General features: G+C 45.3%; 1 protein-coding gene across 13 annotated transcripts in view; it reads left to right on the forward strand.

Annotated features, from left to right (window-relative positions):
• Positions 1-1,624: 1,624 nt before the first annotated feature.
• The window catches only part of VWA3A (von Willebrand factor A domain containing 3A), a 56,995-nt gene continuing 43,623 nt past the window's right edge, over positions 1,625-14,996 (forward strand). For 7 of the 13 annotated variants that reach the window (XR_011524882.1, XR_011524884.1, XR_011524883.1 and 4 more), the window contains exons 1-7: positions 1,625-1,820; positions 2,243-2,364; positions 6,782-6,869; positions 7,182-7,305; positions 11,141-11,265; positions 11,361-11,438; positions 13,072-13,126. Coding sequence is in view for 7 of the 13 variants with exons in the window: in XM_070568451.1 (XP_070424552.1) it covers positions 6,808-6,869; positions 7,182-7,305; positions 11,141-11,265; positions 11,361-11,438; positions 13,072-13,126 (444 nt within the window). In the remaining 6 variants the exon portion in view is untranslated. Of the gene's footprint in view, positions 1,821-2,239; positions 2,365-6,781; positions 6,870-7,181; positions 7,306-11,140; positions 11,266-11,344; positions 11,439-13,071; positions 13,127-14,996 lie in introns of those variants that run through there. The other 6 variants (XM_070568452.1, XM_070568457.1, XM_070568454.1 and 3 more) reach the window with 6 other exon arrangements.

Genomic DNA, 14,996 nt, shown 5'->3' on the forward strand with positions numbered 1-14,996 from the left:
GTTGACTTCAGGCTACTTCTCAGCCCAACAAAAAGCACCTCTTACTGGCTTGAAATGGAGGGAAGAAATAAACAAAGCAAAATATCTAAAGTAATATCTAAAAAAATATATCACATAATAATATTGTGTTAGTCTGTTTGGGCTGCTCTAACAAAATACCATAGACTACGTGGCTTATAAAAAGCAAATGAGCTTGCTGTGAACTTAAGAAATACTTTCAGTTTGTAGGGCCTTTTACTTCTAAAATAAAGTCCCTAGATTCACACATTTTACTTTTGTGTCTTTATCTTACAGAAACAAAATCTCACAGCACGCAAAGATGTAAAACAATGTACATTGAAACATCACTTTAAAATAATTTATTTCTCATAGTTCTGGAGGCCAGAAGTTCAAGATCAGGGCGCCAGCATGGTTGGGTAAGGTCCCTCTTCTGGGATGCCGACTTCTTGTCATATCCTCACATGGCAGAAGGGGGCTAGGGAGCTCTGTCGGCCCTCTTTTATAAGGGCACTAATCCCATTCAGGAGGGCTCTGCCTTCATGACCTAATTGCCTCCCACAGCCCCCACCTCCTTGTACCATTACATTAGAGGTTAGGTTTTCAACATATATGAATTTTGGAGGGACACCTTCAGAACATAGCAAATATATTTTGGGCAATGGGACCAGGTTAGAGCTCCTAAATAAAGACCAGAGATGAGGTGACCCTGATCAGGTTCCAAGAACCTACGGTAAGAGAAAGAGAAATTCCTATTGTGCTCCGATCCCATACATGGGTCTAATCATGAGCTACATAGAATCTGAGGAGAGCTGAGAAAGATGGCACCTGCACATAGCCTTCCTCTTGGCTGGTCATACAGCCTGAAAATCCTACTCTGCTTTATCCATCTGGCACAGATACACCCAGAATGTGTGTGTCATGTCAGCTCAAGCAGAAAAAAGAAGTAACAATGACTTCTCAATGTTGGATTTTACCTCTTGTAAATATTAAAAAACCCATGTATCCAGGAGCAAAGGAAGTTGGGAGGATGGTAAACCATCTTGGGATGTCATGTCTCCAAAAACTGTGTCTCAGAGCTATCCAGCCCCTTCTACCCAGGATTTCTAGGAAGGTGGGCACAAGGACTGCCACCTCTCATTCACGGAGTAGCCATTGGTTGGTTGCTCTCAGCCTCTTGTGACTCTTACCTCTTCTGACTTCCTTGCCTCTTTACGATCTCCCTCCTCTCCTGCCTTGTTGGTGTTGACCAAACGCCTTGGATTTACACATGCTACTCACAACCCATGACTATTCTGCCCGGAGTGACTGGTGGTCGGTAAACAGTTTATTTTGAGGGGTTCTATTGTTTCTGATTGTCCTATAGGAGCCACTCCTGGGGTCAACATTCTCTACCATATGATCACTACCACAAGTCATATGTGTTCTAAACTATAAAATTAAAGGTTCAGAAAGTGAAGACAGTGATTTGTGAAATGACCTGGATAAGAAAAATTAAGTGCAGATCCCTTAGCCACTTATAAGCTGGTTGACATTGGGTACATCACTTCATTTCTCTTAACTTCCATAAAAGAAGGATTTGAAGAGGTCCCCAACTATAGGCCAAGGGCTGTTTACATCATAATCACCTGGGGCCATTGTTAAAGATTCATGTTCCCACACTTTACCTCAGTTCTGTCTCAAGCTCCCAGATAGGAATGTATGTATGTTTTCTTAACAAACAACCCAGATGGTTCTGATGGGCATCTGGGTTTGGGAACCACTGCAGTAAATGATCTCTTCCAATGCTAAGAGGTCACTGAGCCTACTGCTACACTAGCCAGGTTTGAGTGGGGCCGAACCTGGGGAGGGCGGTGAGGGGCTGTCAGACATCTCCCAGGGATTGTGTTTGGGGGACCCCAGGGAATCTGAGGAGGAAGAGAAGGTTATCACCTTCCACTCCTGTCACAGGTTCTCTGCTACCTTTCTTCAGTTCCTACCGAAGGAAGGTAGCAGGCACCAGGCCTCTACTGGCCTAAACCATAGTTCTCTGCTGACCCAGAGGTTCTAAAAATAGAAAAGAGGTCCAAATCCTGCTTCCAGGTTTTTGTGGGGGTGGAGAAAAGCAGAGAGGCCTGGGAGAGGTTGTTATCAACAACAAAGTGGTAATTTCTTCCCTGGGGGAAAGAAGGTTTTTCCCTGTCCCTGCCACAAGCTGCAATGGTGCAGTCTGTTACCTTGGAGACCAGCTAACACTTCCCAGCAGGGCAAGCTTCACTGTTGAGTTGCTTAGAGGAACTAGAAGTGGGAACCAGGAAAAGCAGGGTCGTGGGATGACCGGGACCCTTCTCCTAAAGAAGGAGAAATAAATGGAGAAATGCAGGTGAGGTGAGTATCACAAGGGTTGACAGGGTGGTAAGAGAGAAGGTGGGGGAGGCCCAGATGTTAGCCTATGGACTGAGGGAGAAAGATTTAGGGAGCCTGGGGTCTTAAGCATCTACTCCCTACATGCCAGGCATTGTGGTAGGTGCTGGGAGTCCAACAGTAGACAAGGAAGTAATGGGGCTGCTCCAGAGAAGGACCATGATGACTTGGTCTGAGACAGCCAGAAGGCAGCAAGAGGAGGAAACGATTTCCTCCATGGGGGTTGGGGGCCAGCAAATGGGGTTCAGGAAAGACTTTCTGGGTTTTCTTGTCAAACAAAAAGGACAAAGGGCATTTCTAGAAGTATGTCCAACTTGAGCAAAGAAGGGTATGAAATAGCAAGGTGTGTATCAGTAGGGGTTGCCAGGGACTGTAGAAGGATGCAAGATGGGGTCGAGAGGTAAGCAAAGAACAGATCCTGAAGGAATGATAACCCTTGTGAAGAAGGTTTGACATGCTTATCCATAGCACCGAGGAGCCATGGCAGGGTCTGAAACAGGTAGCAATAAGAACAACTCTGCATATTGGAAAAATCCCTGTAGCAGCAGAACGTAAAGTGGATTGGATGCGGGCAAAACTAGAGGTTGTTTAGCAGTTAAAAATACAAACCCTGGGGATGGCTTTATCCTGGATAAATATTTAGGAGAATTCTAGGTCCAGCTGTTAGCAAACCAGGAAGTTAGCTGAAGGTTTTCTTGTAGCCGTTACTCAGGGCGACCTGTCTCCCTTTGGCCAAGATGCCGTCTCGCAAGGACTGGTTTTCATGTTCTCTTCCCCTCCCGAGACCACTCCCCCGGGGAATGTGGCCCACCTTTGTCTATTCTCTCGAGCTTCCCTAAGTACATTTATTCAACACATGCTTTTTAAGCAGCTACTGTGTTCTAGGCACTGATTACACAAAAGGGTTCTAGCCGTGAATGTAACTAAGTCCCTGCCCACATGGATCTTGCTTCTGGTGGGTTGATGGGTGAGAGAGAAAGGGGGAGAGGCAGATAATAAATAAGTATGCAGAACGTCAGATGATGAAATGTGCTGTGGAGAAAACAAAGAAGGCTAGAGGGAGGACTATGGGAGGAATCGAAGACCTCTCCAATAAGGTTTGATTTGAGCGAAGGCTGCATCCTGTTCCTCTCTGCCTCCCCAGGACCAGCTCTCTCTGGTACCCAGTAGGTACTCTATAAACGTTCAGGGATGAATGATTGCTTAAGCGTCCTATGCTGAAGTGCTTGAAGATGCAGCCCAGGGGCCAGCCCCATGGCCGAGTGGTTAAGTTTCCGCACTCCACTTCAGTGTCCCAGGGTTTTGCTGGTTCGGATCCTGGGGGCAGACATGGTGCTGCTCGTCAGGTCATGCTGAGGTGGTGTCCCACAAGCCACAACTAGAAGGACCCACAATTAAATAATATACAAATATGTACTGGGGGGATTTGGGGAGAAAAAGCAGAAAAAAAAAAAGAAGAAGATTGACAACAGTTGTTAGCTCAGGCGCCAATCATTAAAAAAGAAAAAAAAGATGCAGCCCATTTTTTAAATGGTATCCTACATTTCTATAGTGCTTTCTATTTTCCAAAGCTCTTTGACATTCTCAATTTCATTTGATCCTCCTGATGATGAGGGTGACGTAGGCAAGGTAGTTACTATTACCCCATTCCATTCTGCAGACGAAGAAACCAAAGTGCTCTTTTGAAGTACACCACATCATTTTGTTAATGTTATGTAGCCCAAACCCTCCTCCATCGGCCCACACAAGTCATCCCAAAGTCCAGCCATGCAGGCCTCTGAATTCATTAAGTGTTGTTAGTCACTCACTGAAAAGAGGGGGCTGGGACACCATGGGGTGTCCAGGGTCCCTGAAGCATTTCTATTTCCACAGTCTCTGCCACTAGAGTACTGCCAGCAAAGAGTACTGAAGGAAAGCCAGTTTTTATTTTTTTAGACATTGCCACATTATCTTGGTGCTTCCCAAAAAGCAAAGCATCCTCTGAATAAACGATTAAAGACCAAAAAGAGAAAAGCAAGTTGCTAAATTATCATTAGGTTATTTAATGATTTCATAAGAATGCACACTCTGAGTTAAAGCTGCAGCTCCGTTGAGAGTGTCTCGCTTGCTGTCTTAGCCAGTATTTTTTTGGTTTCAAGGAACAGAAACCTAAAATGAGCTAGCTTAAGCCAAAATGTAGGGAATTATAAAGAACAGAGTATCTCATGGAACCCAAGAGAAAGTGGTCAGTTCTCACAAGCACCTGGGATCAGTGATTAGAAATTCAAGAACCAAGGCAGTTTCTCAACTGCCTTCTCTCCCTTCACCTCCCCTCCTCAAAACATTGTCTGCCAGTCCCTGCTCTCATGTAAATTACAGTTTAACAGGAGAGAGACACCAATTTTTAAAAATCACACTAATGAATGTATCATTCTGAATTAAGTACTCTGAAAGAAAGGCACACAGTCCTATGAAAGTTTATATAATACAAAGGACTCTGAAATAAAGTGGGATGCTGGAGAAGACTTCCCTGAAGAAGTGACATTTAAGCTGAAATGTCAAGGATGAGTAGGTTGGGGGAGGGGAGAAAAATGTTCTAGAGCAAAGATAGCACGTGATAAGGCCCTGTGGCTAAAGGAACTATGTAGTATTCCAGGAACTGAAGTGAGGGGGGTTGTGGAACACTGGAGAGAGAAGTGGTGAAGTGGGAAAGCCAGAGATGTAGGTGGGCAGCAGCCAGACCATGCAATCATCTAGTGCCATCATAAGGATCTTAGTCTTCTCCTGGAAATCAAGGGAAGCCTTTGGATAGTTTTAATCAGAAAGGAGAATAGGAGCAGTGACATTGGACTTGTGTTTTTTTAAAGATCATTCTGGCTTCAGTGAAGAGAACAGATTGGATGAGAGGACTTGGGGGATGCAGGGAGGCCCGTTAGGGTCTATGGCAGAGACAACTGTGGCATGGACACAAGAAATGTCAGTGGAGACAGATAAGTGGAGAGATTTGAGAGAGGTAAAATCAACAAGATTAGGTGATGAATTGGATATGGGGAATGAAGCATCAAGAATAATTCCTAGGTTTCTGACTCAAATAAGTAAATGGATGGTGACTCTTTTCTCTAAGCTAGAGAACAATGAAAAGAGGATAGGTTTGTAGGGAGCTAGAATTCAATCTTGGACATATTGAGTTTGAGGTATTTCAGTTGGAAATATCCAGGGTCAATGGATGCACGGGTCTGGAGTGCGAGTGAGAAGTCTGGGCTTTTGACATACAATTGGGAATCATTGGTGTATAGGTGGTAGTTGAAGCCGTGGACAAGGTTAGATTGCCTAGGAAAAGAGAAGAAAGTGAGATGAGAAACGTATGCACAATTCAGCCTCAAGGAACACCAACTTAAAGTGCTCAGGTCTGCAAAGAAGACTGAGAAGGAGCAGGCAGAGAGCAGGGAAGAAGCCGGGAGGAAGCCAGGGATACCAAGGCAGGGAATGACCACTCACTCCACTTTTCTCTGGAGACAGTCTTCCTGCTTCTGAATGTGGCCCCAGAGCTCTGAATTCCGAATTCCCAGAGAGAGAATGTGATTGATCCATCTTGGATACAGGTCTACACTGATTCAATAAGCTACAACTAGCAGGCTGTAGAGACTCACCCATTTGAGTACAGATGCAGTTCTCAGACAAAGAACTCAACCTCATCTCAATATTTTTCCTTTCTCCTCCCCCTTCTCGAAATCCTTATGGTCACTTACTGTCCTCTCTGCCTGGTCCAACCTTCACCATACTCTTAACATGGCTTCCTCCTTTTTGTCCTTCAAGAAGGTCTCCTTTGCTGACTACCTTACCTGTGTAAAATAGATCCCCTTTCCTGATTACTCTCTACTATATCATCCTGTTTACTTCCTTCATAACACTTTCCACAATTTGTAATTACAATATTTAATTTTTTAATATCAGTCTTCCCCTCTAGAACGTAAGCTCTGCATGGACAAGGACAATATCCAGATCAGTGGTTCTCAGCTGAGGACAGTCGTGCCCCCAGGAAACATCAGGCGATGTCTAGAGATATTTTTGGTTGTCACAACCTTGGGGAGCAGGAATGCTACTGGCATCTAATAAGTAGAGGCCAGAGATGCTGCTAAGCTTCTTACAATGCACAGGACAGCCTCACAACAAAGGATTATCCTGTCCAAATTGTCAAAAGTGCCAAAGTTGAGAAACCTTTGTTATCTTGTTCACCATTGTGTGCTCAGCATGTAGCACAAAGCTGATACCTAGTAGGTGTTTGATAAGTATTTACGGAATGAATAAATTAAAAGAGTTGAGCTGAATGTAGATACCCCCAAAGCTCTTGTCTCTATGCTGCACTTATCCTTCTCTTTTCTGGTATTCTTTTCCTTCCTAGGAAAATAAGCAGTGGGTGGTTTTATAATGGCTACACAAACTAGTCATGACTTTCATGATCAAGATAACAAGTTTCTGGAAAATCATTGGTAAGCATCTTCTCTGATTTTTCAAATGAAAACAACAGTATTTTGCTCATAGGAGTTGAGAGGGCTAGCCCTGCCTTGAAGTGAGACTGGACAAACGGTCATGGCATCATCTTATAACTGAGGGCTTCAGTTCTCTAACTACCAGAACAAGAGAATAAAATGTCTTAGGAACCTGGAGCCCACATTTTATCAGCACTCTACGTGAACCCTTCCCAGTTACTGCACAGAAATAAAAATGTTTCTGGAGGCCCTGGCAGCATGGAGTCAATGTCCAGTGCTGGGGCACTGATCACAACACTTTGTGTTTTGTAGCATGAGGAGAAACAATGGCGGAGATCCAAAGAAGCAATTGAACCAGAAGGATATCAATGGACTTGGCCAAAATCCAGACGATGGACTACTGGTTACACACGTCAACCAGACACAGGACTTACTGGTAAAAACCATGGTGTTTTAACTGAGTCACAGTGCCTACAAACCATAGTCAGGGAATGCAGAATGGGTTAAATTCTGGCTATTTCTTTTTTCACATAGGATCCCAGGACTGAAAAAGATTAGCTAAGCATTCATCGCTAATCTGCCTTTAGAAGTGACTGAAGAATTTTTTTACTGTTTCTAGAAATTTGATGGCCTTCTTGGCCATATCATTAAATATTCAGGAGCATGTGAAGACTCTGTCCATGTTATCAAAGCCTAAAGTCTAAGGAATTTAATCTAAAATTCCCCTTCCTGAGATTTGTTTTTCTTTTAGGATTCCTTAAAATCTAGATCCAAAAATCAGTTTCAGTAAGTGCTATTGGAACAAGAGAGTTATGGCAGAAGAATTCATCTCTAGAATATCCAGAACTGTGGTTTTAGGCTGACATTCCATGTGTAAATAAGCTATCTTCCCGAGATGGTGAGTGGGTTTCCTAGAACTCAGAATTCATTCTACCATAGAAACTATTGTCATCAGGGGTTGTCAAGTGCAAGCCTAGCCCATAACTGTCTATCTAATCCACACTAGAGTTTACCTTTGAAACGATAACCAGTCAGAAACAGTACAGTTTTAATTCTGGCAATGACACAATCAGGAAAATAGTCATGTTTTACTTTTCTCAAGTATTGGCACTTACGGGAAAGCAAGTTTAAAAGGAAATGAGGAAATGTCGATAGAGTCTTGAGACTCTGAAGAATTCTTTCAATGACTTCAGGTGTTGATAAGAGTCTTTATTTCATCTAATTTAATATCAAAATATGTGACTTACCAGGTGTACCAGGACCACATGTATATTTATCAGCTGCAGCTGAAGCCACAGTGAATAGCAGGGAAAGTGGGAAAGGACTGCCCAACACACAGATCCTGCTAGTCTCTGTGAAAAGCACATAAGTTAGTAGTAATATAATCAGTATGCCCTACAGTCAAAACCTATGATGTGTTTAATGGTGGATCTTCAAATATTAATAACATAAAATCCATATCCTAAAACATGATGGATCGTTTCAAAAGCAAGTAAAATGGAAGAAAGGAGAATCCAGTCTACTGTGCTCAGTGTCAGCAACCAGGGAGATGGTTGTCCTGAAAGACGAGAAGAGTGACATCTAGTGTTCATTCGACGTGCAGCAGTGTTTCCCTAAGTGTGGGACCGTGATTTGAGGCGATGCTGTTCAAGGGTAGGACCTTAATTAGCATAGAATCACATAAGGAGAAAGTCATCCTTTCAATCAGTTCTCTCCCCATCCTTTAGGAAGACAGTCACGGTTTGGTGCCAGTTTAAAGGCTAAGGCCTTTAGTGTGATTACAAGCATGACTTGAGCTATATACTGTGTGGGTTTGAATCCCAGCTTCACCCCTTACCAGCTGTGTGACTTTGGGCAAATTATTTAAATTCTCCATGCCTCAGTTTCCTTGTCAGTAAAATGGGGTTAATGATGGAACCTACTCTGTAGGATTAAATGAGTTAATATATGGAAAGTGCTTGACACATGACAAGTGCTATTTAAGTGTTAGCTCTTATTATTAGTCTATACTATCTAGTTGGAATATAACAGCATTTTCTTTTCATTGTCTTTGTTTTGAGGTTACCTTCTATTTATGACAACCTGAAGGGGAAATAAGGATTACTGTTGGGAACTGTTTACGCAGCAACACTCAAGCTATGCTCTATAGCACAGCTTCACAGGTCCTACAACCCATTTTGCAGGTGAAGAAAGAGAGATGCATGACTTGTCCAGCATCACACAGCTAGTCAATGGAGATGCCCAGTGTAGGGCACTCCTTTCTTCTCTCCCCCTCTTTCTCTCTCCTTTCCTCTGTCCTATCCACTGTAGCTCAGATAGTTTCCAACTTCCTGTCCACCACCTCGCCCACCACAGTGAAAGCCCTGATAAATACAGGCTCAAGCAGAACCCACTTAGGGTTCAAGCAGGTGCCAGGAGCAGGGTGAAGGCATCTCTGAATCTAGACTGGGGTCCCAGTGGGTTAAATAGTGATCAGGCCCATTCCACAGTCATCGGATGCTGTGGGGTAGTTTCTCTCACAGTGAGACAGAGCCAGCCTCCCCTTTTGATGCCATTCCACACCTTGAGTGATGGCCAGCTATGGCAACATTTAAGGCCCATCTATATCACATAAACAACTGTGGTTGTCCTGGAAGCTCTTGCAGAATCCTGTCTGATCCAGGCCTTCCACAACTTTCCAGCCTCTTCTCATGTCACGCTACCCTGTATTCACTACACTCCAACCACAGTCGCCACCTTTCTGTTCTGCCAACACTCTGACCCCTTCCCCACTCTGTGCCTCTGCCTGGAATGTGCATTCCCCAGCTATGCACAGGCCTGGCTGCTTCCTCACCTTCAGATCTCAACTCAGAGACACCTTCTCTGACCCCACGCCAGCTAAAGCGACCTCCTCATCTCCACCCTCATCCTTTGCTATCACATGTCTCTGCTCCATTTTCTTGATAGAACTGTTTTTTTTTTCCTGAAATTATGTACACGGATTTCATTTCTTCTTTATTTTCCATCTACCCACACTAGAATGTTAGCTCCAAGAAGGCAAGAACATTTCTATTTTGTTCACACTGTGCCCCAACACCAGGACCATGCCCACTTCATAGTAGGGTTCAGAAACACCCAGTAGAAAGAGGAAGAAATGCCCACCTCCAGAAGAGGTGAATAAGGCAGGGTGAACTCAGAGCCTCAGGTCAGCTCGCTCACCTTCTGGCTCCCAGAAAGCATCTCCAATGTGGAATGCTTACCATGACTGACTTCAGCTCCACCACCAAGGCCACCTCCCACAACCTGGACTTACCACTATGTAAGCGACACAGGTGTCACTAGGTAGAAGCCAGGGGGTGTAGTCCATTTCATGGCCTGACTCCTGTGACGGCTAGGAAATGCTTCCCCCAAAGCTTTCGCCCACTGCTCCTATGGCTGGCCTCTGGAATGCACAGGATAAACCCTCCCCTCTTCCATCAGTTACTCAATAAATGTTTGTCGAGGACCCCTCAGAGCGATAGGGAGGCAGAACTCATACACCTGAAAAGAGACAGAGAAAGCAAGTGTGGAAATAAACAAAGACCACCCACAGGAGAACACAGGCAATTTGCTCAGAGCTTGCTCTAGCCAGGGGGTCAGCCACCACCACTTGTGCTTGGCAGGGACTCAAAGGCAGGCAGGGGTGTGGGAAAGGTTTACAGTGGACAAAATGCACGGCCTCAGGTGTGCCCTGAGGGAGGCTGTTGGCACGCAGAAGCTGGAGGTGGGCTAACGAGAGGTGGGTGGTCTCTGTCACTGGTTTGGGGGCATATTTGACTTTCCCTGGTTGGACCTGACCTGGAAAAGGGAAGAAAAATAGGAAAGCTGGCAGTCATTGACCGAGTCCTGACCCTCCTGGACCAGTTGCTGCAGAAGCTGTGGTTTGGCTTCATGGCCTGGCTGCTGCAGAGGCTGCGGCTCACAGTTCTCTTGTCATACGTGGTCTGGCCCGAGTGTGTTTGCACATTCAGTCTCTCACAAAGCCATGGGGAGAGGCCCTTGAATTGTCCAGCCACATACTGGGGATGAGGTGAGGGATGGGAACAGGTATTTCCGGGACAAGTGGCCCAGAGCCCAGGCCTCCACATTCTTCTGTGCCCTCAGCAAGTCGAGTTCCTGAACAGACTGCTTTTCAGGTGGGACCAGCCAGAGGTGGCAACCCTTGAGCATCCGTGTGAAAGGAACCTAAGGCACCCTCAGCCTTGCCCTCTCTTTCCAGAGTTTTCCGTTTCACTCTGGCTTCTGTCTCGCAGAGGCTGCAGGGGGACGAGACCCAGCCTTCAGCTTGGGAGGACTCAGAAGACTGGCTTTCAGTGCACAGCTTAAAGTTTGAGAAGCTCACCCTGGCTGACCTGATAAGACAGGGCACCGCCGTGCTGTAAGTCTGAAGCCGTTCCCCGCACCCCTGAGCCTGCAAGGACCCTCCCAACTGCGGGGCCAAGAGACCCCTCTCATAGGTTTTTGCTTCTTCAGGGAGGAGGGCAGCAACGTCATGAGGAAAATACACTTCTCCACTGAGATCATCCACCAATTTGAATCCAAGCTCTCTGAGTAAGTGTGTTTCTCAGGGTTCTCCCAACACTCCCAGAGCTCAAGAACCACCTCATTTCAGCAGCCTGAAAGTAACTTTGCCCAAACAACCATCTCTGTGGGAACTTGGGCGGGTCTCTTCCCACTTCTAGCCCCAAATTCCTCTTTTCTCAAATAAACAGGTTGGCCCACATCAGTTTTTCTCCATCTTTTAAAATCCACGGTCCCTTTGGATGAACACATAAAACCTCACAGCCTCATTTGATGTTTAATGGTGAAGAGTGACCGCTTTCAAAGACAGCTTAGTTGAGTCCATCGTTTTGCAAATGTATGTGAAAAATACGCAGGCTCCCCACTCCTAAACCGGATTTTAGCAGCACATGTGTACATTCCATCGCTGCTGTAGCCATCGATGATCCATGATTACTGATTGCCTGAGGTTTCTTAAAAGGTAATAATAAAAATTAATAGCCAACATTTATTAATGTGTGAGGAATTCTGCTAAGGGCTGCATGCATTATCTTATTTAATCCTCACAACAACTCGAAATATAGTTTTATTATCAAGCCAGTTAACCAAAAATCAATTGCTAAATGACCAATTTTTATTGGGTTGGAAGGTTGAACAGATTTTAAAGAATTCTGCAATATTTTGGCGATAGGGTTTAATTATGAATCCAGCATTTTAGGGAATGTTCAGCTCTATTCAGTTAACCGATCATTTGGCAAATTGATTTTCAGATAATTACCTTTCAGGAAATTGATTTTTGGCAAATTGACATGAACAGAGTCCTATTATTATCTTCATGTTGAAGATGATGAAACTGGAGCTCAGAGAGGTTATCGTACCTACCCAAAGTCACACAGCTAATAAATGGCAGAGTAGATCTCAAAGACAAATATGTCATTATGAAGCTCATTCTCAGCTCTATCCATACTCATGTATGCCTTAGGACTCTATCCACCAGCCACTGCCCCTTTGATTGGATATGATTCCATATCCAAAGGTGTTCCCTGCCCTTCTCGAGGTCCCCAAATCCTACCTGACCTCAATGAAGGCAATTCAGTTAAAGTAAAGTGATGAGTCCCTACCTTAAGCATCTGTTACATGCTGGTCTCCAAACAGCCATTGGCATGGTTTGCAATAAGGGAAGTTCAAGACGTTGCCCCGACTACTTACTTTTCGGAAACTAAGTTTTTTGTTCATCCATCCCCGGGGAAGCTGCACTGAACTTCCGCAGTTGTGCATTTATGACCATCTCCACGTGACGGAAGTCTCACCTGAGAAGACACAGCTTTGAGAAGAGGAGTGTCCTTCCACCTTCCTCATGAGGACGCACGACCCCGTCCTGCACAGGCCTGCCCTGTCTCTACGCCACCCCGTGTTGCCCCAAACCATGGTCATTTATAACGTAAACCGTGTCACCAAAGACCAGCGTCCACACACTTATCTCCTTCACAATCCCCGCTGTCCTTCACCCTGGCAAAACAATACGTTCACTTTTCTTTTTGCTAGATCTTTGTCTTATATTCTCCAAACATCTTAGATACCTTTAAAAAAATTCCTGTCTACGTCTTCCTTCCATGTGTGTGAGTGGCTGTTGCTCAGGGATGAAGCTGACCTTGGGTGACAGGCCTTTCTGGTGTTTTGACAGAGCTGTTGAACTCTATCAACAGAGAATTCAGTGGCTCACAGAAAACAGCAAGAAGGTAAAACGTGGATTTCATTCTTTGCCCCTGTTCACTGATTCCATCTATATTTGTTAGACTCCTTTCAGCTGTGAGTGACAGACCTCCAAGTTAAATTGGAGCTAAAATGAGAATTTCTTGACGTACATAAAGGAAAAACCCAGACGCAGCTGTATCCAGGGGCTCAAATGATGCCATCTCTTTGTCTCTGGGTTCTGCTTTCCTCTGGGTCGGTTTTATTCTTGGGAAAGCTCTCCTCAGTCTTGGAAAGATGCTCACCAGCCAGAGTGACATGTGGAAAGGGACCTCCCTTCCTTTCCCAGTACACACTCTCAAGTCCTGGGATTGACTCCCGCTGGGCCCAGGGGATGAGATATACTAACTGGCCAGGCCTGGAAGTAGTGCTCACTGCTGGGGAAAACCAGGGGGTGGAGGGTGTGGGGGGAGACTAGGTAAGGCCCCCCAGACCTCAGGGACTGGGAAAGGGGGACAGATGGCTGCATATGGAAAGCCAGAGTGCTGTTACCACAAGGGGAAACAGTCCCGGGCAGCTGAGAACAGCAGGTGTCTCCTAGACCATTTAGCCTCAAACCCACAGGGAGATTTACATGACTAAGGCTGGTCATCTGCACGTAGCTTTTCTTCAAAGTTTGATTAAACGTTTTCCCTAGAGCCAGAGGGTAGAAGGGTGATCATGAGGAAATTAACCTTTGATTTGCTTTCTTACTTGTTTTAGCCTGTTTCCTCTAACTGATACTTTTCTAGCTCACCATTTGCTTTCACCCAGGCACTGTCTGGAGAAATGTTTGGTTGCCACAAATGGGAAGGGAGGTTGCCAGGGAAGCTGCTAAATATCTTACAATGCACAGGCCAGCTCCCCGCCACAGAGAATTATCTGGCCCAAAAGGTCAGTAGTGCCAACGTTGACAAACCCTGGCGTAGATAAAGAAGAAAAAGGAAGATGGAACCCTAGCCCAGAGCTTCTCAAACGCTACTGTGCAGCCAAATCCCCTGGGGGGAGGGGTGGGCGGGATCTTGTTAAAATGCAGACTCTAATTAAGACATAAGGCTGGGGTAGGACTTGAGATTCTGCGGCTAACAAGCTCCCAGGCGGTGGTAATGCTTTTGTCCATGGCCAACACCTTCAGGAACAAGTTTCCAGGGCGTTCCAATTTTTAGTCTCCGGGAGGAGGGGGAGAGTCTGTCTAGCAGAGGAGATGAGGAAGGCCTGGCCAGCCAGTAGAGGGGAAAGTGGGAAAATGTGCCCTGAAAGATGAGGTGGACTCACTAAGTGCTTCGACTTGCCAAATTCTTGACACGGCCAAACTGTGTCATATGCTACTCAGAGTTCAAGAAAGTTGAGAACTTAGATCTGACCATCGGGTTTGGCAGGAGCGAGGTCACTGATCACCTTGACCAGTGTGGCTTCAGAGGAGTGGGGAAGTGAGAGCCTAATTTGAGTGTGTCGCAGTGAAATGGGAGGTCAGGAAGCATTGCTAAAATGAGAAGCAGAGAAAGAAAGTGGTAGCTGGAGGGAGAGATGGGGTCCTGAAAAGTTTATTTCCTTTTAAAGAAGGGCAACGTTATGGCCTCTGTGTGTGGTGCGATAGATGGGGAGGAACTGATGATCCAGGAGGAGGCATTATTCTGGAAGCAAAGTCCCTACTTGGCAGGAGATCCAGTAATGCAAGTCAAAGGGTTGGCCTTGGGGCTTTGAGAATTGGCCTTAGATAGCTTGTAACAGGAAAAGGCAAAGCAAGGCACGTGGGGGCGGGTAGGTTGGTAGATTCTGAGTGGAAAGATTTAAAGTAACTCTTCAGTTTGTTTTTTGTTTTGTGAAATTGGAGGCAAAATCACTTGCTGAGAGAATGCAGCAGGGGAAGGCTGGAGG

This window comes from Equus przewalskii, chromosome 12 (assembly GCF_037783145.1).
Source record: "Equus przewalskii isolate Varuska chromosome 12, EquPr2, whole genome shotgun sequence".
Taxonomy (NCBI): Eukaryota; Metazoa; Chordata; class Mammalia; order Perissodactyla; family Equidae; genus Equus; species Equus przewalskii.